The sequence below is a fragment of the Perkinsus marinus genome (assembly GCF_000006405.1).
Source record: "Perkinsus marinus ATCC 50983 genomic scaffold scf_1104296928542, whole genome shotgun sequence".
Classification (NCBI taxonomy): domain Eukaryota; phylum Perkinsozoa; order Perkinsida; family Perkinsidae; genus Perkinsus; species Perkinsus marinus.
Genome location: NW_003216786.1, coordinates 45,568 through 69,785, shown reverse-complemented (window position 1 = coordinate 69,785; position 24,218 = coordinate 45,568). Strand labels below are relative to the sequence as shown.

Genomic DNA, 24,218 nt, shown 5'->3' with positions numbered 1-24,218 from the left:
ACCAGCCACGTCTAGATATGATCCGAAGATGACCGGTCCGGCCGGGGGTAGTCTAGTCCGCAGCATTCTGGACTATACTGAAGCTACACGTAATGCGGAAGATCTAGATAAAGCTCGTCGAGCAGCGCTGGAGTCTCTACCGAAGTGTCTCAAGCCCATAACGGACTGGGTAAGATGCTCCTCCCTCGTCGGCGCTGATGCTGGACGTGCTGAATTCTGTGTGGTTTCGGGTGGGGAAGCCCCGGCGTCATATAGACCCTTCAGGGAATGTATTGTTTCGGCTTATGATGATTGCCTTTGCATCTCTGCAGGGACGACAGCAAGTTTGGCTACGACATCTCCATACCAGAAAAGTGGTGTTCCATGAAGCTGGCTGGGCTGGCATTGACACCGAAGAGACTCTGCCTCCTCGTTCAACGGTGCCGAAAGCTTCCAACGATCAACTGTAGAAATGTTTTCATACATATACTGTGTAGTGTTCCTGAGGGGGTCACCAAATCCATGATGTTGCCACTGTTGGGAGGACTCTCGAAGTGCACTTGTATGAGCAGCAACCCATGAAAAAAACATCGTACCGAAGAAGAAACATCTGTTATTTTTCAACGGCATGCTCGTATCACTTTAACAAATTCTCCTTGCTCAGAACCCTCTGATCCAAAATTCTATCTTACAATGATTTCTCCATTCCCACGTTTATTGATCCAGGGGCACTAATAGAGCCGCTCTACCATAGCTGCAAAGTGAGGGTAAACAGGAGGCGTGACGCGAGCGGTCGAGCGACGATGACACGACTGAATCGTGTCATCGTCGCCTTAGCAGCTTAAGTAGCCTAGCAGCAATAGACCTTAGCGAGCTTCAGAGTAGGCAAACTGTGATCTGATCCGTATCTCGCGACAGAAGCTAATACTAGAAGACACATTACTAGGACACAACATAGCATGTTTTTCGGGAAAGCGCAACACGGCAAACTGTTCCACGTATAAAACAGATGGAACTCCATTGCGGTTCAGCATATGGGATCTACTGCAATTCCAGCAGTCAGTACTGGCATTCCAATTCTTCAACGGTTAGGCAGTGCAACAGTGTCAATCTTCCATGACTCAAACGAAATACAAATGCCTCGAAATTTACTAAAGAACTACGAGGAACTCTTTCGCAGAGCAGTACAACGGACGAGGGGTGATAGGCTATAGCAACGGACCTCTGTCCAAACAAATCAGTGATCTCAACTCCCTATGTTAGAGGGAATGCTGAATACATATTAACTACACATACAGTCCGGAGTCGCCGAGTCGATAAAATCCCTGCTAGAGAACCAGTGCGCGTCACTGAGAAGCGTCAGGCTCGATCACGGGGCAACTCGGCGGAATTACGAGGAGCGATTCATGTGATTACCACAATGATCACAACATGATATACGAAATAAGATTAGAAGGAACAAGATGGGCGGCGATCAGCAGAAGTTACCGAACTGAGCAACGTCTTCGCCGTTACGGGCATCGTTTACTGCAGAAATGATACCAGTAGAAATAGTGATGATCCCGCCTATAGCCACCATAGCTGCGAGCAGTAGGACAAGTATACTGAGGCGTCCTGTCTTTGCTATTAGTTTTGCTACTATGGTCTTGCCCAATAGAGCACCAGCGAATGGTAAGACGACGATCCACAAATTCGAAGCGGGAGGAAAGTAACCACCCAATGCGAATGATAGAGCCGTTCCTGAGTGAGAACTAGTGAAGCTTGCGCTCGCATCAGAGGGTTCCTAATTACTGCTGCTCGTGGCAAATATGACAACTGTGGCAGTGGCAGTAGCCTGCTTGGGGTCGAGGCCAAGGGAGAGGACAACTCGGATGATGAAAAGTGCTCCAGCTGTCCCAATGATGGAGGAGAGCAGGCCGATGACTGACAGGAAAGGATACTGACCTCGCGAACTTAGGCGCTCGGGGAATGAATGCGATACTTGAATTTGAGAATAGGAGAAGGCCTGACAGTAGCTTGTTAGAACTAAATTCGACTCCTACCGATAGTGCTAGTCATCAGGACGAGGCCGATCTTGACAGCGCCTGGGGAGCGTTCTACGGCCACATAACAAGTAGGAATGAGAAGGAGTATGACCACTTGCAGCGCCGCGAGCCCCCAAAAAGCTACCTCACAGTATGGGATTCCAACCACACCTGAAGAGGCAACCTGTAGCCCTAGTTCGAAAGTTCTATAGGACTTTGAGCGATAGGAACAACCGTCCAAGCGCCGCAGTCTATCGGAATACTACTCTGCGTGGCCGAGTTCCCTTTGAGAGGAGGGAAAATGAGGCACACTGCCCATATCAAAGCGACGATACTTGTGTACGCTATGAGCTTCTTCCTGTTTGGCATCTCCAGAAGGGGTGGGATTTCTTGAGCCACTTCTGAGGATCTACTCGAATCAGTAGAGTCCCCCACAGGGATCTGTCTTTTAGCCCGCGTCTCTGCTTTCCACAGTTTGATGCCTTTCTTGCAGGCCATGAAGCTCCCCAGACACGCGTAACAGAAATATAAAATCAGTATGAACAGTGATGGGAGCCAGGAAAAGATGTAGACGCCGATGAGCGAGCCGATGACTGTGCATGGAATGATGAGGATTACAAAGGGCCACACTATGAGGGCCTTGGACTCGTTCCTCGCACGGTATTGCTCGAAGAAGTTGAATAGAATCTGAGAGGATGGGCCTAACGATGATGCCAGGAGGTCCGCCCTTACCGCAGCTAATGAAGCTGAGGCGATCAATGCCTGGCTCAAGGCGGTTGCCTCCTTTAGAGGAACTTTGCCGATGAGTCGAAGTACCGGGACGAATAAGACGCCACCACCGATGCCCGAGGGCATGCAGAGGAGTGCGATGACGAATATGAGGGGAGCAACTGCTCCCATGTTCTCGATTGGAGGAGCCGCCATATTACTAATTCATACACCTCCCTACAGCCAGCCTTGATGATTCCCCTAGATGATAAATGATGGCTTATGTGTGTTTCAAAACTCATCTTCGGCCGTAGATGAGGCCTGCGCCAAAATCATGATAGCAGGAGCACTGATGCACTAGATTCTCGACACAAGAGAGAGTCAATCCTTGTTAAGGCAGAAAGAAATATTTCTCCGACCAGATGAACATGATGATACTCGGGCGTAGACTGCGAGGAATTGAAATGGAATAGCTTTATTCCACTATGAGCACGTACATATACTAGCAGGTTTAGGGTAGGTTCTGTGCCTCAGAATAACACCTTTGCTAACACGTTTTTTGACAAAGCTTTGGCATTAAACACTGTCTCACTGTTAAACGTCCTCTGCTCATGGAGCGTTCTTATCTTGGCAAATTATCGCCCTTGCGAGAGCACTGACTCTATCGAGGGGGTGAGCAGGGGATCATCCAGGAGCCTATAATGTTCCCGAGGGAACTCATTTTGATTTTTCCACGGATGGCTAGGAACACATCCTTCAATGTGAATACAATCACATTAGGAACATTTCGCCGTTGTTACGAAACTCTAGGGAACGTTAATCACAAAGCTGCATGGATCCCTGGGGGTGAGTGTCACCATTATAGTGTTCACCTTGCGGTTGGATGTCTGTCAGGCAGGTCTGAATAGATTGACAAAGAGGAGAAAAGTCTCACGGGAAATCAACGGACATTATGCACGGACGAGCAAGTATATCTCATCACTCAACCCAATGCATGCATACCATGTCTTTTCCTAATCGCTGACTACCAAAACTATTTGGTCATCCTACTCAAAACTGATCGCTATAAACGTATTGTATGTGGAGCAGACCTGCTCGGTCACTGTCGAGTTTCATCGTTGATAATACCGCTCCAGTTTGGTGGATTCATGAATGACTCCCTCAAGTCGATACAAGGAACGGGGGAGTTGCGATGCGTTTCTTTCCACCCAACTGGTATATATTCATAGCAGATCTTCTCATATCAGATCTATATACCGGATCTTCTAGTGACGTACAACGCAACATGCTGTATCCATTGCTAGTGAATGAAAAGACAGAGCGAACTGATGTCTTGAAGTTGATGTTCGGTGTATCAGCAGATGGATATGATAACATTACTAGACAAGAAGCAATACACCTCACGAAAAGTGATATAAAACAATCATCAGACTGAGGCCCTGTTTGGTATATAATAGTCAATGAAGGTACTTAGCATAAGTACCGAAACTGAGCGGCTCTCTCGCGTCTATACTGCGAGATGACATTCACTATCCCCGTTGTGAAGATCACCATTGCGCCTGTCATGGCTAAAGCGGCCAAAAGGAGAGCGAGGAAACTCAGTCTGCGGCTCCATAAGAGCAATCTAGATAGGAGCAAGTCGCCGAGTAAGGCCCCGAAAAACGGCAGAACTGCGATCCACATATCAGAGGCAGCGGGCAGGAAGCCCCCGAGGCCAAAAGACAACGCCAAACCTGACATGCATCCATCCTTCGCAAGGAAATTTCTACACTCCACTTACTAGAGCTTGTGATGAGCATAACGACAGAGCCTGTCGCTGCAGCTTGTTGAGGGTTTAGCTCCATGTAAAGAAGCAACGGCGTTATCAAACTCCCACCACCCTGGCCAACCAAGGCTGCTATAAAACCGATACCTATGATATTTCCAAGGACAAGTGCAGAGCTCTTGGCTGTTGCATTACAGAGCATAGCTCCTGAGAGCTTCACAGCCAATTTCAACATGGCTGCCGACTTGATAGCTACGACAAATAAACCGGGCACAGCCATCAGCATTATGCACACGATGACGGAGAGAGCCCAGTAGAGACCGGTGCAGTAAGGGATGCCAATGATACCTGAAATGGGATATTATCTGAAGACTATCGTAATGGAGATGGTTGGATGGACACTTCCCTACGATATACACCAGATCAAATTCAATCCGCGTCAGCTATATACTACAACATATGCGCTTAATTCTCCGCAGTAGTCGTCATGGTGACATCTGGCGGTCCGTTACGCAGCGAAAATGCGCGCCTCAATACACGATGAAAAGACTTGGAGAGACGAGCAGATGAAAAAGAATGTGACGTACTTGGCGTAGATGACGAGCCCAATAACAGGCGTGAGAGGATAACTGCTATCCACACAGCCAACAGAGTAGTGATGAGAATAGCCTTCTTATATTTCAGTGAAAGCGAGATGGACCGAGCTCTTGATGTCACGGACGGTAGCACTGTATCTTCAGTTACGCAGGGCGGTGGCACCACGCCTAGTTGGCCAGCACTAGACGCCCCTTCTGTCTCGGATTTCCACAAGCCTATGCCCTTCTTGAAGCCCATACATGATGCGAGAATAGCAGTGAATACATAGAGCACTAATTGGAATATTTCAGGAAGCCACGTGTAGAGATAGACCCCAAGCAAACCACCGACCACCATAGGAGGTAGCATTAATACTGCATACGGCAGATTAATAATAGACTCAACAGAACTGTTCCCATGCAATTGTATATAAACGGACGATAGAACCTGGAGAGAGCCACTGTTATCACCATCTACCCAATGCATGAGCGCTTACTTTCGCAAGAGTCGCAGAAGCCACTAAAACCTGACTAGTGGCTGCGGCATCCCTAGCAGATAACATACCTATGATATGAAGAACGGGTACGAAGAGGGTGCCTCCTCCCATACCGGGAGGGGTACATAACAATGCGATGATGAACACGAGAGGAGCCACTGCTTCTATTGATACGATAGACTCCGAACCCATTATATTAAATTGTCAAACTACAAAGCATCCATCTGTTCATGAAGAGGCGAGACCTATTTTGAACATCAATCCAATGCTCCTGGCACACTTTCTTTCTAACTTTCTATGTTGGAGCACGAGCATCTGTCTCCGAGAAGGAGGGCCTATAAGCTGCTATTCATGATTCCCCAACCGTCTACTCTCACCCCTATTCTATATCGGAGGTACAGATGGACACAAATTGTCACTATCCGCGACCATCTAAGGTCCGGAACTCCCGGAGGCCAAGTTGAGAGATTATCGTGGGGAAACGATCCTTCCCGAAAACTTCCGAGCCTCGGAATCCGAGTCAGTTGCGTATGACTTGGTCGTTCGGGCGCCCCGAGGATACAAGCCTAGGTTTAAACTTCAAGAATCGTCATTGTCAAGGAGTTGGTGGTCACCAAAGCGCAACAGACGGTATGAATCTGATCATCATCTAACACCTTGATTGCTCTGCAACACACAATGTCCCTTATGATCTCCAACACAAGCTCACTTTATGCTAATAGTTAATACTGCATGATATCCATGATCTAACAACGTCCGCACAGAGAGAGTCATAGACAATCGTAAACGTAGACAGCGAGCAAACGGATAGCTCACGCACCAAATTGGCGAGTCGTCTTCGGTGGTTGTGGGCAAGCCAAGGTTCTCCTGTACCACGACGACCGGAAAGAAGGAGACGAAGCGGGTCTCAGTCGCTGCGGATGATCTGCTGTTGATGGTCTGAACAGATATCTGAACATCGAAAAACACTCCTCTAGGTGGAGTCGTGATCTAAACAGCTCACTGCTGAGCTCCAATGATCCCTCGGTGCCCGATTGGATGCTGGAGAACAACAGGCTGATGATCATGATGAATATGGCGATGGCTAACGTGATGATGCACTGCAGTAGGATCATCTTGCGCGGTACCGGACTTGCTCGATTTCAACATCTGAAGAGAAGTGAAGCATTCGAGACATGAAGTTCATGTCATGAACGACAGAGGGCTCGGGAAAGGCGTCTCCCTCACCTTCATAGCGTCATCCATTGCCTTTTTTTCTGCCTCTCCTATTCTGGCATCTCCAGGGAGCCCATTGGAGTAGTGATGATGGTAATGATGATGATAATGGACAACTGTTGGTCCATCCTTCGGGGAGGACCGTGATTCTCCATGCACCACCAACTCCCACGCAGGTGGGCTCCCTGGCCGTTGCGTACATACCAACGGGGGCAGCGCGCCGTCTTCACTACGAGGGCTCGATGTGCTGGACGTCGAACTCTCTTGACCAGGTCTGACCCTGCGTGCCTTAGCCAGGGCGACGCTAGCCCGATCGAGCGCATCTTGAAGAGCCGAATCTTCCCCAACCAACCAGCCGCGAAAATTGCGCTGGATCGGAAGCTCGATATCGCTTGTGGGCGACTGGGGCCTCTCTTCTGACTCAACAGGGTGCCTGACAGCATTATTCAGATCCACGGATGGATTCCGTGAGAATTGCATGGGCATCTTAGTGACGCTTCGTATGTGATATGATATCATGGCTTTACCCTGCAGAGTTGAACTCAGGCGCCGCCTACCTATGTGCACTCGAGGTCTCGGTCTGGTCGACCTCACGGACGTCCTTCATTCCGACCTTCGATTGAGCTCCTTCACATCCTTCACTCCTGAAGATGGATAAAAACTCCTCTATTCCAATGTCCAGGGACTGTCGCCCTACACCTACCAAGAGCTCTCTCTCCAGGATGCGACACCAGAAGAAGACGATATCTTCATAGCAAGTAGAGCTGTTCCAGAAGGTATGATATCACATGCACTAGGATTGGCAGTGTCATCAGTAGTTCTTCCGATCTCTCGTAGGCTCGAGAGAGCATCACTCCTCGCACTGTCCATTCTACTACTGACTACGGCAGAGCTGCTCGCGGATGGTGGGGACCGCCTCGGCGGCGATGTCATTAGCCGTTCAGAGCCGTCATTATGGATTGATCCCACATCAGTGCAGCTGGATCTATCAAGGGAGCCATCACTAGCCGACTCGTCCGAGTCTGAATGCGAGCTATCAGACCGTTCGCTGATGATATGATTTTCCTCGACGCCATCTTTAAAGTCACCCGAGGAGGAGGAGAAGCAAGCCCACTTCCCCTTCGCAAACACGTCGTCCGCACGCAGACTATCCGTGGAAGTGCTCTCTCGTACACCGGAGTTGCTCCGTAAGGACGTGAAAATCACCGCAGTGTCATCCGTAGAACATCGTGAAGACTCGCTCCTGCCAATTCCAGGTGATTGATCGGGCTCGTCCTCATCTTCCAGGTCTATGCCTACTATTTCATGTTTCGGAGTCCCATCCGTAGACTTCTGTAACTGGCTCCGCTGCTGCCTTTTGGTACGTTCGAATGCTTCCTTCTGAGCATCTCGCTTCTGACGCCATGAGCCCGTTACCGCTCCTTTGCCAATTTCAGCGCTCATGTGTTGCCGTGTCACCACCTTCTGCTGTGGTGTCGATAGCTGTGACTTCCGACGTTCAGACTTCTCAAACTGTTGCCGACAAATCCCCTGGTGTCGCGCTATTCTATCACTAGAAAACGGTCGTTGGCAAATTGCACAAAGTGTGCGACCATTGGGAGAGGTCATCGTAAGGGAAGCCATGCTGAGACTCTTCCTAGGCCCAGCCGTCCTCTTTTTACAGTTCATTTTATGTCTTTCTAGCTCCGACCGCTTCAATGGGGTGTCACAGAAAGGACACGGCAGCTCGATGTGCTGTTGCTTCACAAGGCACGACTTGAGATGAAATCGAAGGCTTTGTGGGAAGAATTGCTGTCCGCAGCTAGGGCAGGGAACAGCCCTTGTGTGACGACCCTGAGCTATACCGGCCATGGTGTGAAGCAGGACGCTTTAATAGACGACTGAATTTGATGCAGTGAGTAGTGGTATGAGCACTTACAAGCAAGAAATCTTGCTTACTTATAAGATCTCAACGGCATTCTTTATTGTGCCGTGCCGTGGTGATGGTTTTGAAGTCGCCGAAATAGCTTTCCAGAATTGATGGTTTCTGATGGATAGGTTGCACTGAGACTTCTACTCACCTGAGCTCTACTATGTATGCAGCTGAAGGCTGTTCTCTCATACAGCTACAGTGAAGCTCTATTGCTTCTTTTGAACAACCTTATGGTATTTTTGATTGCGGAAGAGGCTCGTCGAGTTACTTGATTAGAGCTTGAGACGTGTCATAGCGTGTTCTGTATTTTGATAGGGATAATATGATATCTCCACTATGTATATCAACACTGTTAGCCTAACAGTACTAGTCAAAGCCTTTGTGTCAGATGGAGCCCTTCTGCTGGCTCGTACAGGCACTGACCATCGCTAGTAGTTTTTCTGTCTTATTTGAGCATTATGTCTGATACTGAGTCCCCTGAGGATACACCTGCTGTTGTGATTGATAACGGCAGCGGCCTTTGCAAGGCGGGTTTCGCAGGTGATGACGCCCCTCGTGCCATCTTCCCATCCATCGTTGGCAGACCTAAGATGTAAGGAAGTCTTCATCGTTGATTGTTATGATCTTTTGTTAGCGTCTCTTTCTTAGGCCTGGTATCATGGTCGGAATGGACCAGAGGGAATGGTATGTTGGTGACGAGGCTCAGTCCAAGAGAGGAGTTCTAACTCTGAAGTATCCTATCGAGCATGGAATTGTCACTAACTGGGACGACATGGAGAAAATATGGCATCATACCTTCTACAACGAGCTCCGAGTTCAACCTGAGGATCACCCAGTAAGCTGTTACTCAAGCTACTGTTAGTTTCGTGTTATTCACTGATTGTTAGGTGCTCCTCACAGAGGCGCCCCTGAATCCTAAGGCTAACAGGGAGCGTATGGTACAGATCATGTTCGAGGTCTTCAACGTCCCTGGTGTCCACGTCCAGATCCAAGCAGTCTTGTCTCTGTACGCCTCTGGCCGAACCACTGGTATCGTCCTCGATTCTGGTGATGGAGTCACTCACACGGTGCCTATATACGAGGGTTATGCTATGCCTCATGCTATCAAAAGGATGGACTTGGCCGGTAGGGACTTGACCGAGTACATGATGACCATCCTCACTGGTCGTGGCTACACCTTCACCACTTCAGCCGAGCGGGAGATTGTTCGCGATATCAAGGAGAAGCTGTGCTATGTGGCGCTTGACTACGACGAGGAGATGAAGTCAGCTAGCAACAGTAGTGAGCTCGAGAAGACCTATGAGTTGCCTGATGGTAACATAATCACCCTCGGCAACGAGCGCTTCCGATGCCCAGAGGTCCTCTTCCAACCTGACTTGATGGGTAAGGAGGCTTGCGGTATTCACGAGACGTTATTCAACTCCATCATGAAGTGCGACTTGGATATTCGTAAGGATCTTTACGCCAATGTGGTCCTCTCTGGTGGTACTACTATGTTTAGTGGCATCCGTGAGAGGATGGGCAAGGAGTTGACAGCTCTTGCTCCTTCTACTATGAAGATCAAGGTTGTGGCTCCTCCTGAACGGAAGTATTCAGTGTGGATCGGAGGCTCCACATTAGCGTCTTTATCGACCTTCCAACAGATGTGGATATCCAAGGAAGAGTATGATGAGGTTGGACCAACTATCGTCCATAGGAAATGCTTCTAAGTAGAAGACCATTGATTATCACTGTGCTTCTTCTTACTGGATTGCTATCGCTTGTGAGGCTTTTATACACTCGAATCGTTCTATCCGTTTCTCCTTCAACAACTTCCGTGTTGTCATAGCGTCCGTCGACGACGGGCGTTGAGGAATCTCTCAAGTGTCCAAGATGTCTCTGCGTTCACGTTGTGCTCTTCTGTTGCTAGAGTTCTCAAGACAGCATGTAATGCCTGCAGCGACTATCGTCCGATCTTCAACACGAGGTGGGTTTGCTTTACACTGTATGCCTCAGTCGTCTGCCACTTGTACCTCCTTAGTGTTTGTTTGGTGGCGTCGTGTTTGTGTGGAATCCTTGTACAGTTTACCATGAGGTGTAGCTCGTGTGTAGCACACTATGTCTTCTCTGTGTTGTTGGATCCCATTTGGTTTGAGTGCGCCATGGCGTTGTGTGGAGGTAGGTCTTCCTCTTAGGTTTGTTGGAGCGATGCAGAAGCGATGATGCTGCTATGCATTTGGTAGTGGAGATGCCGAGTCTGCCAAGGACAGTTGATTCTCCGGCTGCGCGGCTCGCAACACATGGTACCTCTGTTGTGGTTTATCAGCCATTCATGCTTTTATGTGTTTGGTGTACCTTGGTTTTCTACACGTGCTCAATGTGGCCCTTGAGTTCGCCTGTTGATTTGTTTCGTATCGATGTCTACCTCAGATTTCCATTAGAAGCAGCAAAACAATGTCTAACAGACCCTCTCGTCGTCGTGATGATGATAACCACAAAGCCGATAGGCAGCAGCTGGCTCGGGCTGAGCAGGTTGATCCCTTCGGTGTCGGCACGATTGATAGGATGTTCCGCGAACACGAACAGGTACTATCCTCGCTATTGGTAGTGTTGCCAACACCTTATCAGGCAATGGACAACATGATGGAGGGAATAGAAAGAGACATGTCTCTTGCCACTCAAGCCGCCGCCGGTGATGACCTCATCGGAGGAATGCTCCCTACAGGTCAGCATCCACAACAAGGGCAGTACTCGAGTCAGGTAGGGAGCCAATTGGGACTTGAGGTATATTGCATTTGCCAGGTCTATGTGTCCTCTAGTCGTCGTGGCCCCGATGGCAAGACCGTCACGGAGCAGTATCAAAGCTCGACTGTGGGAGATGCCGATAGGAAGCTACGAGAGCAGCAGGAGTTGTATGCCAACTCGGGTACTGGTATTGATAAGATGGCCTTGGAGAGGACCATGGGCGAACAAGGTCAGTGGGAAGGTCAGCTTAGTAATTGATCTCGATCGTCTACTTGCAGGCCGCAGAGTCGTCCGTAGCCGTAACCGCAACACTGGTGACCAAAACACCCAAGACATGCTCAAGGGTGGGCTCACTGAAGAGAACGCTGCCGAGTTCGACCAACGTTGGCAAGAGGATGCCGTGCCTCACCTGCCTCCTCATGGAGCACCTGGGATGCCTGCCTTGGGTGGTGCTCATTATAGCGGCATCGAAGATGCTGGTGATAGGCAGTCAAGGAGAAGAAGCCACGAGCAGCGACAGCTGACTGGCATCTAAACACCCCTTATTTCAAGATTATCATAAACCCTATCTAGAATGGGCTGTATAGTCCACCCTTAGAGTGTGCTGCTTTTTTCAACCATTGGAGCTATATGAACTATGATCACTCCTCCATAGTGTCGAGTAGATGACAAACACCCCTGATATAAGCTATCATTTTGATACATTTCTTGTCGGGTTAGAGCACTGGAGACTTCTCCCTCTAGTCCTTTAGTCTTGTATTATGACCATTCGCTCGAACACAGCTTCCAGTGGCCGCTCTGATGACGAGGAGTCCACTTCATCGTGATGAATGTAAGAGGCCTGGTTCAACACTAAAGAGGTGATATCCAGAGGCGATATCGAGGTAAGAAAGCGGTATTTGGAAAGAAGGTCTTCACACTGTTTAACATTCACATGTAGGTGATCGCTCTCTATCGGTACGGTGTTTTGTTATCCTTCATGTTTCAGAGACCCTTCGAGTAACTTCCCTTCAGCGACCCCCATCGAGACAGCCCATGGCGACTGGTGTATGAAAGCTCAGTCCTCTATTGGGGATGGTGTTCGGCATATGAGTGTGAACCTGCCGATATGGATTTCCTTTCCAGTGCGGTTTAAGGGTCTCTTGATGTTCCTACACGGCCTATGCACTATGTGATGCCCCCAGCAGTGCAGGCGAGTCTAGCGTGTTCGTCTCGAGAGAGCTTATCGGAGGCTGATTAACGCTATGTGGACAGAAGAAGGAAGAGACGTGGTCGCACCATCTTAAAGGGGGAAGGCGCTTGTGAACCCAACCGGGTTCCAGCCGGTTGAGTTTTTTATTTGACTTCCCCCTCCCGGGCTTGTTGCCATCCTCGCACTACTGCATGCTGAAGCTGTACGACAGTGTTTATCGTCAGATCTGCGTCGTCCACTCTCGAGTTGCTCTCTCTATTGCTCGAGGGGCTCGCTCTTTCTATGGACCGGCTCTCCTAGTGTCTGTTTTCCCTTTTTTATAAGCATGCCTTACAGGAGGAGAAATAACAAATCATCTGCCACAGCTTCTACTACTGGTGTTAAGCCAGTGTCCACTGGTTCCATCCTGGCCAAGGAACCACCGGCTGCAGTAGCGATGTCCCCGGTTCCGACCACAGTGGGAGCCGACTCCCCGCTCGAGCCCAAGTCCCCGATGGACCCTATCGAGTCCCCCCAGCCTGCTATGAGCAACGCGGCTCGTCGACGTAGGAGGCGCCGTAGAGCTCATAAGGAGGTGAGAGTTGTGAACCAAGCTGAATGGTAGTGACGTATTGGTGTATAGGTGGTCCAAGAAGAGCTCGAGGAACCTGAACCCGTGGAGCTTACCAAGAGCCAGCTGAAGAGGAAGAAGAGGCTCCAGAGGAAGGCAGAAGCTGAGCAGGATCAACCTAGGTCCATCAAGGCGGTAAGGACAGCTCGATCTATGGAGCTTCTTAGTAGAGGATCCCTTGTTGCTGTTAGGACCCATCGCTCTTCCCTCCCGTTCCTGACTACCCGTCGAAGGCTAAGATGGACGCTATCATCAGCGCTACCACGAAGAACAAATTGCGAGATCTCGAATGGGCAGAGTTCCAGTCACTTGTTAACTCGCTTGACAAGCAGGTGGAGGAGATACGTGCTGAACTGCCTCCCAAGCCGAAGGATAAGAGGCAGACTACGATGCGTCTGCGGCAGCAGATCTATGAGCTGTCTCAGCTGCCGCCCTCGGACGAGGTCACTGGCATGTTGGAATCGGCTGAGGAGGAGCTCATCCCGACGGCGGCTCACGAGATGTTTAAGAATTTACAGCATCGTATGGTGTTGGTGAAGAAGGAGCTTAGTGAAGGGCAAGAGGAGCAGAGAGAGAAGAAGAGGCAACAGAGGGAGGAGGCTATCGAGAGTCGACGGGCTGCGAGGCTCGGCAAGATGCTCCGTCAAGAGGTTACTCATCTGCATGAGGCGGAGCTGCCGATGATATCCACAGGATTTGAGGATGGCGTTCAGGTGGGTTCTTGTCGTACGCACTGGTCTTCACCTTCGCAGCTGCTCGTTGTCAGGCTCGTTTGATCGGCTTGCTCTTCCCTCCCGAAGGCCAGCCTTCGATCTTGCCTCGTCTGGAGAGGTTCACTACGGCCCTTCTCGAGCCTCTCTATGGCGAGACGGGTTTGGTGCGTGGGGTTCGTGTCTCTGCCAATTCGGAGGAGTCTCTGACTAGTGCGGTGCAGCAGTTGAAGCACATCGACGTCAACAATGTCGTACGCGTGCCCATCCCTAATGACGTCCCTGGTGCCCGTAGACGCGCTGGCGATGTGGTTCGGAAGCTGGAGGCCTCTGAGCAGTCTCTCTTCATCACCTTTGGTAACGCGGACATAGCCGTCCACGGTCCTGTCAATGGGACTGCGGTCAAGCAGGCAGGAGATGATATTAAGGCGGCTATGCGGGCTGCTGCCGACAGAGCTCAGAATTCGGTTACTAGGGTGGTCACGGCCGACACGGAGACGCTACGATGCGTGATGGGCGATGGTGCGATGGGTCTGAGGAAGATACAGTCCCAGAGTGGGTGCTCTATACAGGCAAGGTTCAATGACCAGCATGCTACGGTCACGGTGAGGGGTCCGACCGAGGCTAAGGTTAATGAGGCTTGCAAGGCCTTGAACGACGCCATTAAGGAGGTGGCTCGAGTGGAGGTACCGGTGAAGACAGATGAGCAACGAGAGAAGCTGTTCGCAGCCAATGGGCTATTGGCGCCCCGTCTGTCTGTTATCAAACGAGAGTATCGGGGCGGCTGTCGTTTTGTGAAGGAGGCGGATGGAAAGAAGATAACCGTTATGTCACAAACACAGGAGGAAGCGGATCAGGCTGGCAAGGAGTTGCGCAAGTTGGTTGAGGAGGCGGCCATGACCTTCGAGACTATACCGGTTCCGAGTGACCACGTCAGCGTTTGGATGCGGCCTGCAAATGTCGAGCTATTGCGGTTGAAGAACCACCTCACTCGAGCCTTTTTCCAACGTGGTGGCAAAGGGGCTGGGAAGGGGAACTCTGGCCCGACACTGGAGCTAGTTGGTACCCCTGAAGCTGTTGCTAACGCCAAGAAGGACATACCCAAGGTGGTTACTGATGCTGAGGTTACCGAGACATTTGCTGTGCTTGGGGCATGTAGTGGTGATGGTAAACTTGTTGATGCCGTTATCGGCACACTGATGAGAGATCGGGCAGCACGGCTGAACCAGATTGGGAAAGAGACGGGCACCAACCTCACTCTGTTGGGAGGCAGTGGTAAAGGAAGCGGTCGATCGCCGGTTTCCCGCGGTCAGAACGGTATGCGTAGGGATATCCGACTCGTCGGCTCTAAGGCTGATGTCGTTCAGGCTAAGAGGGTAAGGACTGTCTAGGAGGCTCATTCGGACTGTATGCTCTGTGTGGCTGTAGATGCTCGGCCAACTCGTTAACGACTTGAAAGATGCCACGAGCTCGACGGAGACGATCGAGTTCACCATTCCTGAAGACACCGTTAGGTTGGTGATTGGAGCCAAGGGCAGGACGGTACGCCCGTGCATAGGCGAGTTCGTTGACACTATCGGGATTTTTGCTCAGATACAGCGTATCAAGGCGGTCTCTGGCGTTTCCTCGATCGATTTTGAGCACGCGGAAGAGGGTGTGTCCAAGTGTCGGATAAGTGGACAACTGGAATCGATTTCCCGAGCTGAGGAGATGGTCAAAGCCATTTCGGCGGGAGAGCGAGTTGACTTCACCAAGAAGGTTGAAGAACAGGGCAGTTCAGAAGCACCGGTAGAGTCAACTAATTTGGTACATTCGAAAAGAATTGAGGTTATGCGACGTTCAGGCGATTGAATCTGCCCAACCTGGTCCGCGGGTCCTCAAGGCGCAGGCCGGGTTCAAACCATCAAACAACGATAAAAGAACAGGAAAACGTGAGTGATCGGAATATCATTGGTTGTTGCGATCTGACTTTATTCAGGGAATCAGCAAAAAGCTGCCGCTAAAGCTGACTCTGGAGACGACGAAGAGTTCCCTGCCCTCAGCGCTGTGGCAGTTCCGCTATCGCTTCGAAGCGGATAATCACTGCTCGCAGATCGTCAGGAGTGGTCTAGCTGCAGCTGACTGACTGACTGACAGAGGTTGAGGCCAGAATAGAATCACAAATTACTACTTGTCACACAAAGTGTGGTGGATGATAATTCTACTTCGATTAGTTTTTTCACGTGTAGCCGATAGAACATATATTTAGTCGTCCTTCTGTATAGAACGGCAAGTGCTCTTTCTATTGTGTTCTGATTAGTGCATAAACATAGTCACTTGTTGTGTTGTCAAGTGAATGGCCTCGTATGGGTTCGAGTGGAAGGAAAATAGTATGCTCTCCCGGTTGAAAATCGGTGAATAAGAAACGAGTGGATGGATCGCGAATGTTGATTGTCGCAATTTGTGATGATACCGCTGGAACACCACTGATGTATCACGCTTCACGTGCGGATCTGCTTTTCGTAAGGAACAGTCACCACAGTGACGTGCCTATGATCGTACTTACGCAAAGAAATTTAGAACCCCCATGAGCATCGGTAGATTCTATCTCAAAGCAGAGACGGATTATACTACGTACCTCTAGTCGTACATCAGCCAACATTTGATCGTTTCATGCTGAACTCCAGTAACTTAGCAGTAAACGGAAACTTTTAATACAAACAATCATGCCCTTTGAATCGGGATGCACTTCCCATTCACTTCTGTAGTTTTCAGTAACAACGTAATGGCTTGCTTGAAGTGCTTCAATAGGCAGCTCTCTAGTGTGTTCGCCCGGGCTTGACTCTGAGTGGCAGTCGAGGAATGGAGAAAGATTATATCGGTCATCTAGCTCCAACTGGGCTGGAACCGCTAGCATACCATCCGAAGGGTTATGCAGTTAGAGCCACTCAAAGGGTTCGAGGGGCGAAGACACTCACTATTGATGTTGACGCTGCTTGATACTCCTCCTTGCACCTTCGGTACTTCTGTGTTGCCATACCAAAGCACAGGATCATACTTCTACGGTAGTTATCGTCCTTCTCATTCTCATAGTAATCGTCTACCTACAGATCAAGTCGACAATCAATAGTCTACTAGCATTCGAACCTCGTTATGGCATCGTTGCGATAGGAGGGTCTGTACTTCCCATTGGAAGCACGAGTTCGGTCCACTGTGTTCACTCTGATATTTTGCCGAGTCGCGGCCTATCGACCAGAAGTCGCTCATCAAATCAACTGCGAGTAACAAGTAAATGATCAGCCCCGTTCCAGTACAATTTACATAACATCTATAGATTCATGCCAGGACTGGCGGATAGAGGTGCCCGATGCACTCACCCGCGGCGAAAGGCCCCACTACAGACCGTAGGATAAGAAGGAAGCTCTGATTCCATGCGGCATAGACAATCACGACTCTTAAGAGAATGTCGCTCGAAATCTCCGCATCGGACAATCGAGTTGGCCGAGGCACCGCCTTGAGCGATTGTTACGGTCTACAACTTGTAGACTACAAGAAAACAGAGATTAATCTGAACTGACTCAGTTGAGCCCGTCAGTAGTATCAGCTCTAGAAGAGGCCGTCTGTATGTGAGTGAGATCGTCTGGCTGTGCATTGAGAGCGTATTCCCTGGAGCCCGACAGCGAAGGAGTGGGTGCAGCGGATGTCATCAGAAATCGGACAAGTCGGAGAACTGATGTGGTAGATCGACCATAACGCAAGATGGTATGCCGTAGTAAACGTGTGTTGCTGTAGAGTTGTCATCAATCCTCGGCCCACCAGCTGGTTAGTCCCATACCATCACCGGCAACACTACCTAATACCTGCATCGGGGGTAGGGGTGCACTAGGACCTGAGGATAGGACATCACTCTTATCACACGGATGAATAAGGATCTCGAGACATCAATATTGTTACTACTACGAGCATCGAGGATGCTCCCCACCCAGCATATCCATTGCACGCGTGTACAAGACCGTACCACCAAAATCAATCCAACTGCTCCTCGTGCATATGTGAGAGTCGATGGGAAGCAAATGTCCTAATGCATCCTAATAAGAGTCGAGGGTTTTCTCTATATATCTTCGTGATGCCAAAACTGTTGTTTGTAGCTCTATAGGTGTATGTTTCCAACCACCATCACAGCAGCATCAATCATTCACTAAGGGCATCGTTCACTCCGCACCCAATGCGATTAACTTCACCAGACTACTCTAGCAGTAAGTCTATGACAGTCTCCTTTATATTCCACTACTATCCTCAACATTCCCGTTAAACCAGTTTCAACCATTCAAGATTCTCCCCAGTATTATATCTTTAAACTGCCTCAACAACCGAGCGAGGTCGTCGGCTGGTAAGCACTTCAGCTACCCTTACTACCCTTCGAATCCTTCTCAGCCACAGCTTGTGCTAACGTCGACTTGTTCTCCTGTCGTTGATTGAATACTATTGCCTTTACCGAGAAGCATATCTCCGCACCTACCACGACGACCATCTTACAAACTACTCCGAGCAACCCATCCTACTACCCGGCCTGTAAAAGAAACTATCAGTGGCATCCTCCCGCTTATACTGCCATATCCACAGCTTAGTCTGTTCATCATATAAGCACGGATCCCTAAAAGAACTCGTGGGAGATAGCGTAGACCCCCATCATCACTTCAGATCAGCATATGGTATATGCACATCCTTGAACCATGACCCCAGCTTGACATAGAGCCCAGTGGCTGTGGACCTATCCACCGTGCCCACTATAGTCTCCCCAACCATTGGACGGAAGACACACAAGCGGAATGCCACCTTGCAGAAGGCTCCTCCCTAACCTCACACAACCATAAGGGAGGACTAGGCAGTCTTATGGCATACCTTTTGGTGGTGAAAGTCAGCAGGATGGATGTAAGCATCAGTGATCCTGATGACGTCATATAGAGCCACCACCAGTCCAACGTCTGGTATAACTCGGTCCACGTACCTGGCGAGCATTCCATCCACCAGCTCAACCGACAGGAGGTATTACTTCTCCTGTATTCGCCGCCGTATATGTGGTATGTGCTTGCCCGGCTCGAACTCGTCAGGTGGTAGGACTATGGTGTCCGACACCACAGTGATGATGAACATCGACAACGACAAGTATCCCCAACCACTGCACTCAGGGAAGATCCCTCTAGCACTACTTCAGCAACACAAGTCGCAGGTGTAGTGTCCACAGAAAAGATACTGTGAATGCGATGGGTTCACTATCACACTCACACAGTTTGAAAAGAAGATTAGCTCGCTCCGCGATTAGAAATACGAGATACACTATGACGGAGTGTCACCCGTGATATGAAGAACACTAGTGAAAAACATATTTCACGACTATTGCAAGGCGCAAACATCGCGTTTTTCACGGAGTTTTACGCCACTTCACGTAAAACGGGTGAAACTCCAATAATCATCGGCTACTCTATCACGCAGTGTGACTCATTTTAAAGCCATTACCAGTGTTATCGTCGATGAAGCTTATCACCTGCTTTATGGGCATAATCTCGCCGTCCACCTCCTGGGAACGGCCACTGAAGGGATGAAGGACCCGTCGACTCCGCCGGACACCACCGCTACTGCTGCTAATCTTACGCTGTCAGGATCTCAGTTGCCACTTTTTTCATGGCAGGATAAGCCGCCCTGATGAGCTGATTAGCATGAATAATAATATTCGCGCCATGTTCGGCTAGCTCAGACTCGTGTACACTGTTGTAGCTGAGGAAGGACACAGCGTAACAAGGGGAGACCACGAGTAGCCTACTACCTAGTAGGCACTAGGATGATCGGCGTCTTGACTTTATCAGGATATTGCTCACGGAATACCTAACTCGAGTAATAGATAAATATCGCATTTATCACTACACTTACTTTAAGGAACTCGTAAATTTCCTGAGGATCCTTATGCCTAGAGTGGATCATGATACCATCACAGCCTCCCTTCTCCAGGTATGCTGTGGCGCGGCGCATAGCCTAACCATAGACCAATACGACCACCGTTGTTGTGATGATAGCAGCAGGAATAGTACCTCTTCCTGTCCTAGACCAGCAATCAATGCCTCAACTCTAGCGAAGATCATAAAGTCGTTGGTGACCTGAGCATCCTTACCAGCGGCCAACTTGTCACAGAACTCATCAACGTCAGCCAGTTGCTGCTTCCTATCACACACAAGTACGACTACTAGTAACACTCCTCCGATGCCGCCTACCTCTCTGTGCCAAAGAGGGAGTTCTGCTTGAGTCCAGTCTTATCCTCAATCACACAAGCTCCAACACCAAGGCGCTCCAACTTCTTCACTGTGAAGCGGAAAATCTCGGCCTCTCCACCAGTATCACCATCGTAGATCATAGGCAGCGATGATACATCAAGACAGTCCTCGACAATCTGCAGTCTCTGGGTGGTATCAACCGTTTCGATATCAGGCATTCCCTTCAGCGTACTCGAGGTCAGTGAAGAGGACCATAAGCAATCAAACTTAGCCTCCGAACCTACACCACCAGAGATCAGTAACCAGCATCGAATGTGGGACTACTACCATCAGGCCTGTGAGCTCGAGTCTGTTCAACTATCATCGCGGAGAGGCCTGAGTGCGCCTCCATAGCGCGAATAACACCATCATTAGGCTGAATAGAAAACAACGTTATGAAGGGATCAAGTACGGCACAGTTCCCTACCGCTTTGGTATTGATGAGCTGCCTGAGGGCTGCGAGTCTCGCAGTTGCAGTTGTCGAGGCGAAACCACGGCGAGCAATATTACTCAACATTGTTGAAACGGAAGGATAACAAAAAACCTATACGCCTAGGCAGTGGAGGTAGGAAACAATATCATCACAACACAAACTGGAGAGGGACAGGGCGCCTAGATCTCGGAGTCAAAATAGGAGCTATTCCAATCCAACGCCCCCACTAGGAGATCCTACGGGCGCAGCACACACCTGATACTCGCTGAAGGATATGCTCACAACACATGAAAACAGTACTCAGCAAGACCAGACGACAGCCTATGTTTGCTCCAGCAGCAGTGTGTCGGGAAGCTAGAGAACACAAAAAACCTTCTAGTGGAGGGGAAAGTGAAACTGTATCAATCACGTTAGTCGACAACCTCACAATCGTCGTTATTATCAACCTTATCTGGGGCTCCCTCCTTCACAAGAGCACCTGCCCAAAGCCAAAACTGCACCAAGTTGCAACGGCATCACAGCCTACCACCAGACGCCGCCTCCGCTCCAGTCTTGTGTTCACTGCCACCTTCCTCTTCCTCCTCCTCTCCAATGGTCATCGGACCCGACCCTACGAGTAAGACATCTATACTGGGAACTGTATAAGAAGATACATACCAGCAGTAGGTGGTGGAGGCTTAGGTGGTGGGGCCTGGACTGGTCTGACTGCCATTGTCATACTCTCTACGTTGTACAGGGTGTACTTACCCATTTTATACCTGATACGGGCGCTCTACGAAGGTCGTTACAGTTCCCGTAGCAGGCGCAGGTTCGATCCTATCACCTGTCAGTTGGGTAGAATGCTGCACACATGACTCGATCGTCAAACTTCCTCCCATTGTTCGTAGCTTGAAACTTCCTAGCTGCTGTGATATCCGCAAACTGCACGAAGATCTTCCCAACGCCATTGGCATATGGTGTTAGACTCGCCGATGGCTGAGGAACAGTACGCATGCCCTCACTACTCAACGCTAACGCTGACTCTCTTACCCGTGGAACTCGGACCTCCAACACAGTTCCGTGCCTCTGGGCCTCCTCACGTATCTCATCTTCAATTGACTTTACCTCTGAGGACGGGCATTACAACGAACCAATCTGTGTCTCTGCATCATTACCAGTCTCCGACATCAGGTCCTCTATATAAACAGCATTAAGAAGTTGTACTACTGTGCTAGGAGTCGACCCTATCTCTCGCCCAGCCTTCAGCTGAGCCGCCAGAGCTGGGTTGGCCAGCACTCGAGCCGTCATAGACTGAACCTGCTTTCCGATGAATGCACTCTCTCTAGGAAGCCCTCACGACTGCTACCCCCGATGAGCCATCAGCCAGGTTGGTCGCCGGGCCTACACCAGCGCCTCCTATCCCCGCAGCCTAACGACAGAGGAATATCAAACAACTTCTCAACCCCGCAGGCCTACTCCTCCTTGCTGTGCATCTGGAACGAGTCTGGTCACACTGAGGCTATAGTTACCCAAAACGAACTGGTCAAGGGCATATAGGCATCTATCCGCATCATTCGGATCTGAGGAAACAACAACCTGATCACCACAATAGACGCGAGTTATGACCTTCGAATTGACAGAAACCATAGCCCTTGCTTAAGCCCGTTGTCTTATCTCTGATGAGGCTGACCATAGTGAGAGCACCAAACTGTTCCAATAGGTCCCTCAAATAGGTCTCCGTCATCACCTACGATGAAATCAAGGCAAACGTCATCGTGGATGCATTACCGGTGGGAGATGGTATATCCCTAATTGTAGGTTAGACCCTGGAGCAGTCTTCTTAGTAGAGGACCCTCCTGAATACACCATCATTGCCTCCGTCATCTATGGCCTTTATACTACCACACAGTTCCTCGATAGTAACCTTTTGTATGTCCTCAGCGGTGATGCTCTTGGATGGGTCCTCCTTGTTGTAGCCGTGGGGCCTCGTTATCGCTAATTTACGACCATCTAAGTCGATACCTAACACGATCTGTCATCACCATCAGTACTGTTTCTGGTAGTAGTACTACCATTGAGTCTCATAGCGACTGTGGCTGCAATAGGCGTTCGGAACTCCACGAGAGCTGTACGACTGTGACCATCCGAGATGAGGAAGAACACAGACACTACCTGACGAAAGCCGTAATCAACAGCACGAGCATCACCGTAGTAGTAGTAGTAGTAGTAGTAGTAGTAGTAGTAGTAGTAGTAGTAGTAGTAGTAGTAGTAGTAGTAGTAGTAGTAGTAGTAGTAGGGTGGTAGTACTGGATGGAGTGGCGTAGTCTTCCCTCCATTGCCAGTAACGGCAAATAGTGCTCCCTTGAAGAAGTCCATCACCGACTGCTGACTAGAGTCCCTCTGACGGATATTCTTCACCGTTAACCTCCTTTCCGATGCATCACCTTTGACCTGGCAACCCAATACTAACCAACCATCCATCACCTCCGAACCATACCCTCCCCATTGCAGTAGCCGAGACTCCTTCCCCTTGTGGTCTCGGTGCAGGAGGCGCTGCACCTGTATGATGTGCAACTCCCATATTCATGCACTGTGAAGATTTCCTTACTGAAAACGCTAGCCGCTGCTTCCGGCGACTCACGTCTGGACCTTTTACTGCGATCTCGAGACCTCGACCGTCTCCTCTCCCGCCGAGACCGACCACGGGATCGAGACCGATCTAACAGCAAACACAACTATCACAATAGAACCGATGCCGCCCGAAACGACCGAGAAACTACATCACCTCTATCCTGGTCGCCACGATCCCTGCCACCACCACCACGACGCCGAGACGATCGATCTCTGGAACGAGACCTCGACTGACTTCCCATAAATGGAAGATTCTTGCCAACTACAATGATGACCATTAACACACTACAGCGATACCCTTCACTTTCGTACTACTGACCAAACCACACAGTCGACACTACCAGCCGAGCCCCCAAGGACTCTCATACCGATATTAGGTAGAATAAACTCAACATATCGTGATGAAATGGAATACACTTCTAGCACTACTGCAGGATAACGACGGCATTGCTGGTCATGTCCATGATGTCTCACCTTGCTGCTAGACTGCTTGGACTCGGGCTTATCGGTAATAACGTAATCCTCCTCATCGTCACTATCCTCATCACTACTACTGCTATTATCATCTTCTGCTGTGCGCAGCCAGTCAAGGAAGGGAGCAGCTGCACTCCGGGGTAAGGGGATTCCAGCACCACCAACGAAACAACAACCATACCAACCTGCAGCACTCACAAGCCTTTCCTATTGCTGTTTCCTTCATAGGAGAGCTCCTTGAGAATGTACGGATAGTGTGCTATTCTCGCTAGGTCAGGGTGCAGGGAATACACCACTCAAAAGTATCCTTGCGAAGACCATCCTTCTCCTTCACTGACGACTGTCAGTAACCGCCACCCTCTCCCTCAAGAGCCACATAGAATCGAGTAACGTGAGAGAACCTCCAAGAGATCTGCAATAGTCGAAGCTCTTGTAGGAAGTCATCACCAGACATAACCGAGTGAGTGGGGCCAAGTCCATTTCCTGTTGAGTGTTGTGGTCCGCTT

At 49.8% G+C, this 24,218-nt stretch overlaps 10 protein-coding genes across 10 annotated transcripts; 4 read left to right on the top strand and 6 right to left on the bottom strand.

Moving 5' to 3' along the window:
- Window positions 1-15: 15 nt before the first annotated feature.
- Window positions 16-169, top strand: Pmar_PMAR026729 (hypothetical protein; the record flags this gene model as incomplete). Its single annotated transcript, XM_002788297.1, has 1 exon — window positions 16-169. A coding segment is annotated over one exon (154 nt), but the record flags the coding sequence as incomplete, so codon positions are not given.
- A 1,284-nt stretch (window positions 170-1,453) lies between these two features.
- On the bottom strand, window positions 1,454-2,927 carry Pmar_PMAR026728 (conserved hypothetical protein; the record flags this gene model as incomplete). The annotated part of the gene is made up of 5 exons (XM_002788296.1): window positions 1,454-1,719; window positions 1,771-1,902; window positions 2,022-2,075; window positions 2,270-2,690; window positions 2,736-2,927. 5 exons carry the CDS (start codon window positions 2,925-2,927, stop codon window positions 1,454-1,456), a joined length of 1,065 nt encoding a protein of 354 aa, XP_002788342.1.
- Window positions 2,928-3,527: 600 nt separating this feature from the next.
- Pmar_PMAR026727 (conserved hypothetical protein) lies at window positions 3,528-5,421 on the bottom strand (the record flags this gene model as incomplete). The annotated part of the gene is made up of 4 exons (XM_002788295.1): window positions 3,528-3,611; window positions 4,263-4,444; window positions 4,492-4,824; window positions 5,064-5,421. 4 exons carry the CDS (start codon window positions 5,419-5,421, stop codon window positions 3,528-3,530), a joined length of 957 nt encoding a protein of 318 aa, XP_002788341.1.
- An 879-nt stretch (window positions 5,422-6,300) lies between these two features.
- Window positions 6,301-7,633, bottom strand: Pmar_PMAR026726 (hypothetical protein; the record flags this gene model as incomplete). Its single annotated transcript, XM_002788294.1, has 5 exons — window positions 6,301-6,499; window positions 6,552-6,697; window positions 6,776-7,196; window positions 7,321-7,407; window positions 7,467-7,633. The coding sequence occupies 5 exons, from the start codon at window positions 7,631-7,633 to the stop codon at window positions 6,361-6,363; spliced, it is 960 nt and encodes a 319-aa protein (XP_002788340.1). The 3' UTR covers window positions 6,301-6,360.
- A 1,500-nt stretch (window positions 7,634-9,133) lies between these two features.
- On the top strand, window positions 9,134-10,384 carry Pmar_PMAR026725 (actin, putative; the record flags this gene model as incomplete). The annotated part of the gene is made up of 3 exons (XM_002788293.1): window positions 9,134-9,267; window positions 9,324-9,510; window positions 9,563-10,384. The coding sequence occupies 3 exons, from the start codon at window positions 9,134-9,136 to the stop codon at window positions 10,382-10,384; spliced, it is 1,143 nt and encodes a 380-aa protein (XP_002788339.1).
- Window positions 10,385-11,108: 724 nt separating this feature from the next.
- Window positions 11,109-11,934, top strand: Pmar_PMAR026724 (Myeloid leukemia factor, putative; the record flags this gene model as incomplete). Its single annotated transcript, XM_002788292.1, has 4 exons — window positions 11,109-11,240; window positions 11,283-11,414; window positions 11,457-11,628; window positions 11,678-11,934. 4 exons carry the CDS (start codon window positions 11,109-11,111, stop codon window positions 11,932-11,934), a joined length of 693 nt encoding a protein of 230 aa, XP_002788338.1.
- A 982-nt stretch (window positions 11,935-12,916) lies between these two features.
- Pmar_PMAR026723 (hypothetical protein) lies at window positions 12,917-16,036 on the top strand (the record flags this gene model as incomplete). The annotated part of the gene is made up of 9 exons (XM_002788291.1): window positions 12,917-13,165; window positions 13,214-13,336; window positions 13,393-13,914; window positions 13,968-15,287; window positions 15,340-15,453; window positions 15,505-15,699; window positions 15,755-15,842; window positions 15,890-15,957; window positions 16,004-16,036. 9 exons carry the CDS (start codon window positions 12,917-12,919, stop codon window positions 16,034-16,036), a joined length of 2,712 nt encoding a protein of 903 aa, XP_002788337.1.
- A 2,253-nt stretch (window positions 16,037-18,289) lies between these two features.
- On the bottom strand, window positions 18,290-19,044 carry Pmar_PMAR026722 (RPB7 subunit of the RNA polymerase III, OB fold, putative; the record flags this gene model as incomplete). The annotated part of the gene is made up of 5 exons (XM_002788290.1): window positions 18,290-18,405; window positions 18,456-18,544; window positions 18,587-18,744; window positions 18,793-18,898; window positions 18,944-19,044. 5 exons carry the CDS (start codon window positions 19,042-19,044, stop codon window positions 18,290-18,292), a joined length of 570 nt encoding a protein of 189 aa, XP_002788336.1.
- Window positions 19,045-19,375: 331 nt separating this feature from the next.
- Window positions 19,376-20,712, bottom strand: Pmar_PMAR026721 (Phosphoenolpyruvate phosphomutase precursor, putative; the record flags this gene model as incomplete). The annotated part of the gene is made up of 8 exons (XM_002788289.1): window positions 19,376-19,481; window positions 19,543-19,665; window positions 19,715-19,773; window positions 19,819-19,920; window positions 19,977-20,106; window positions 20,157-20,436; window positions 20,484-20,571; window positions 20,623-20,712. 8 exons carry the CDS (start codon window positions 20,710-20,712, stop codon window positions 19,376-19,378), a joined length of 978 nt encoding a protein of 325 aa, XP_002788335.1.
- A 326-nt stretch (window positions 20,713-21,038) lies between these two features.
- Window positions 21,039-23,480, bottom strand: Pmar_PMAR026720 (U2 small nuclear ribonucleoprotein, auxiliary factor, large subunit, putative; the record flags this gene model as incomplete). The annotated part of the gene is made up of 16 exons (XM_002788288.1): window positions 21,039-21,106; window positions 21,155-21,238; window positions 21,286-21,386; window positions 21,452-21,603; window positions 21,658-21,734; window positions 21,783-21,924; window positions 21,965-22,036; window positions 22,084-22,187; window positions 22,234-22,354; window positions 22,396-22,463; window positions 22,510-22,629; window positions 22,680-22,779; window positions 22,915-23,058; window positions 23,092-23,166; window positions 23,216-23,326; window positions 23,388-23,480. 16 exons carry the CDS (start codon window positions 23,478-23,480, stop codon window positions 21,039-21,041), a joined length of 1,632 nt encoding a protein of 543 aa, XP_002788334.1.
- Window positions 23,481-24,218: the final 738 nt, after the last annotated feature.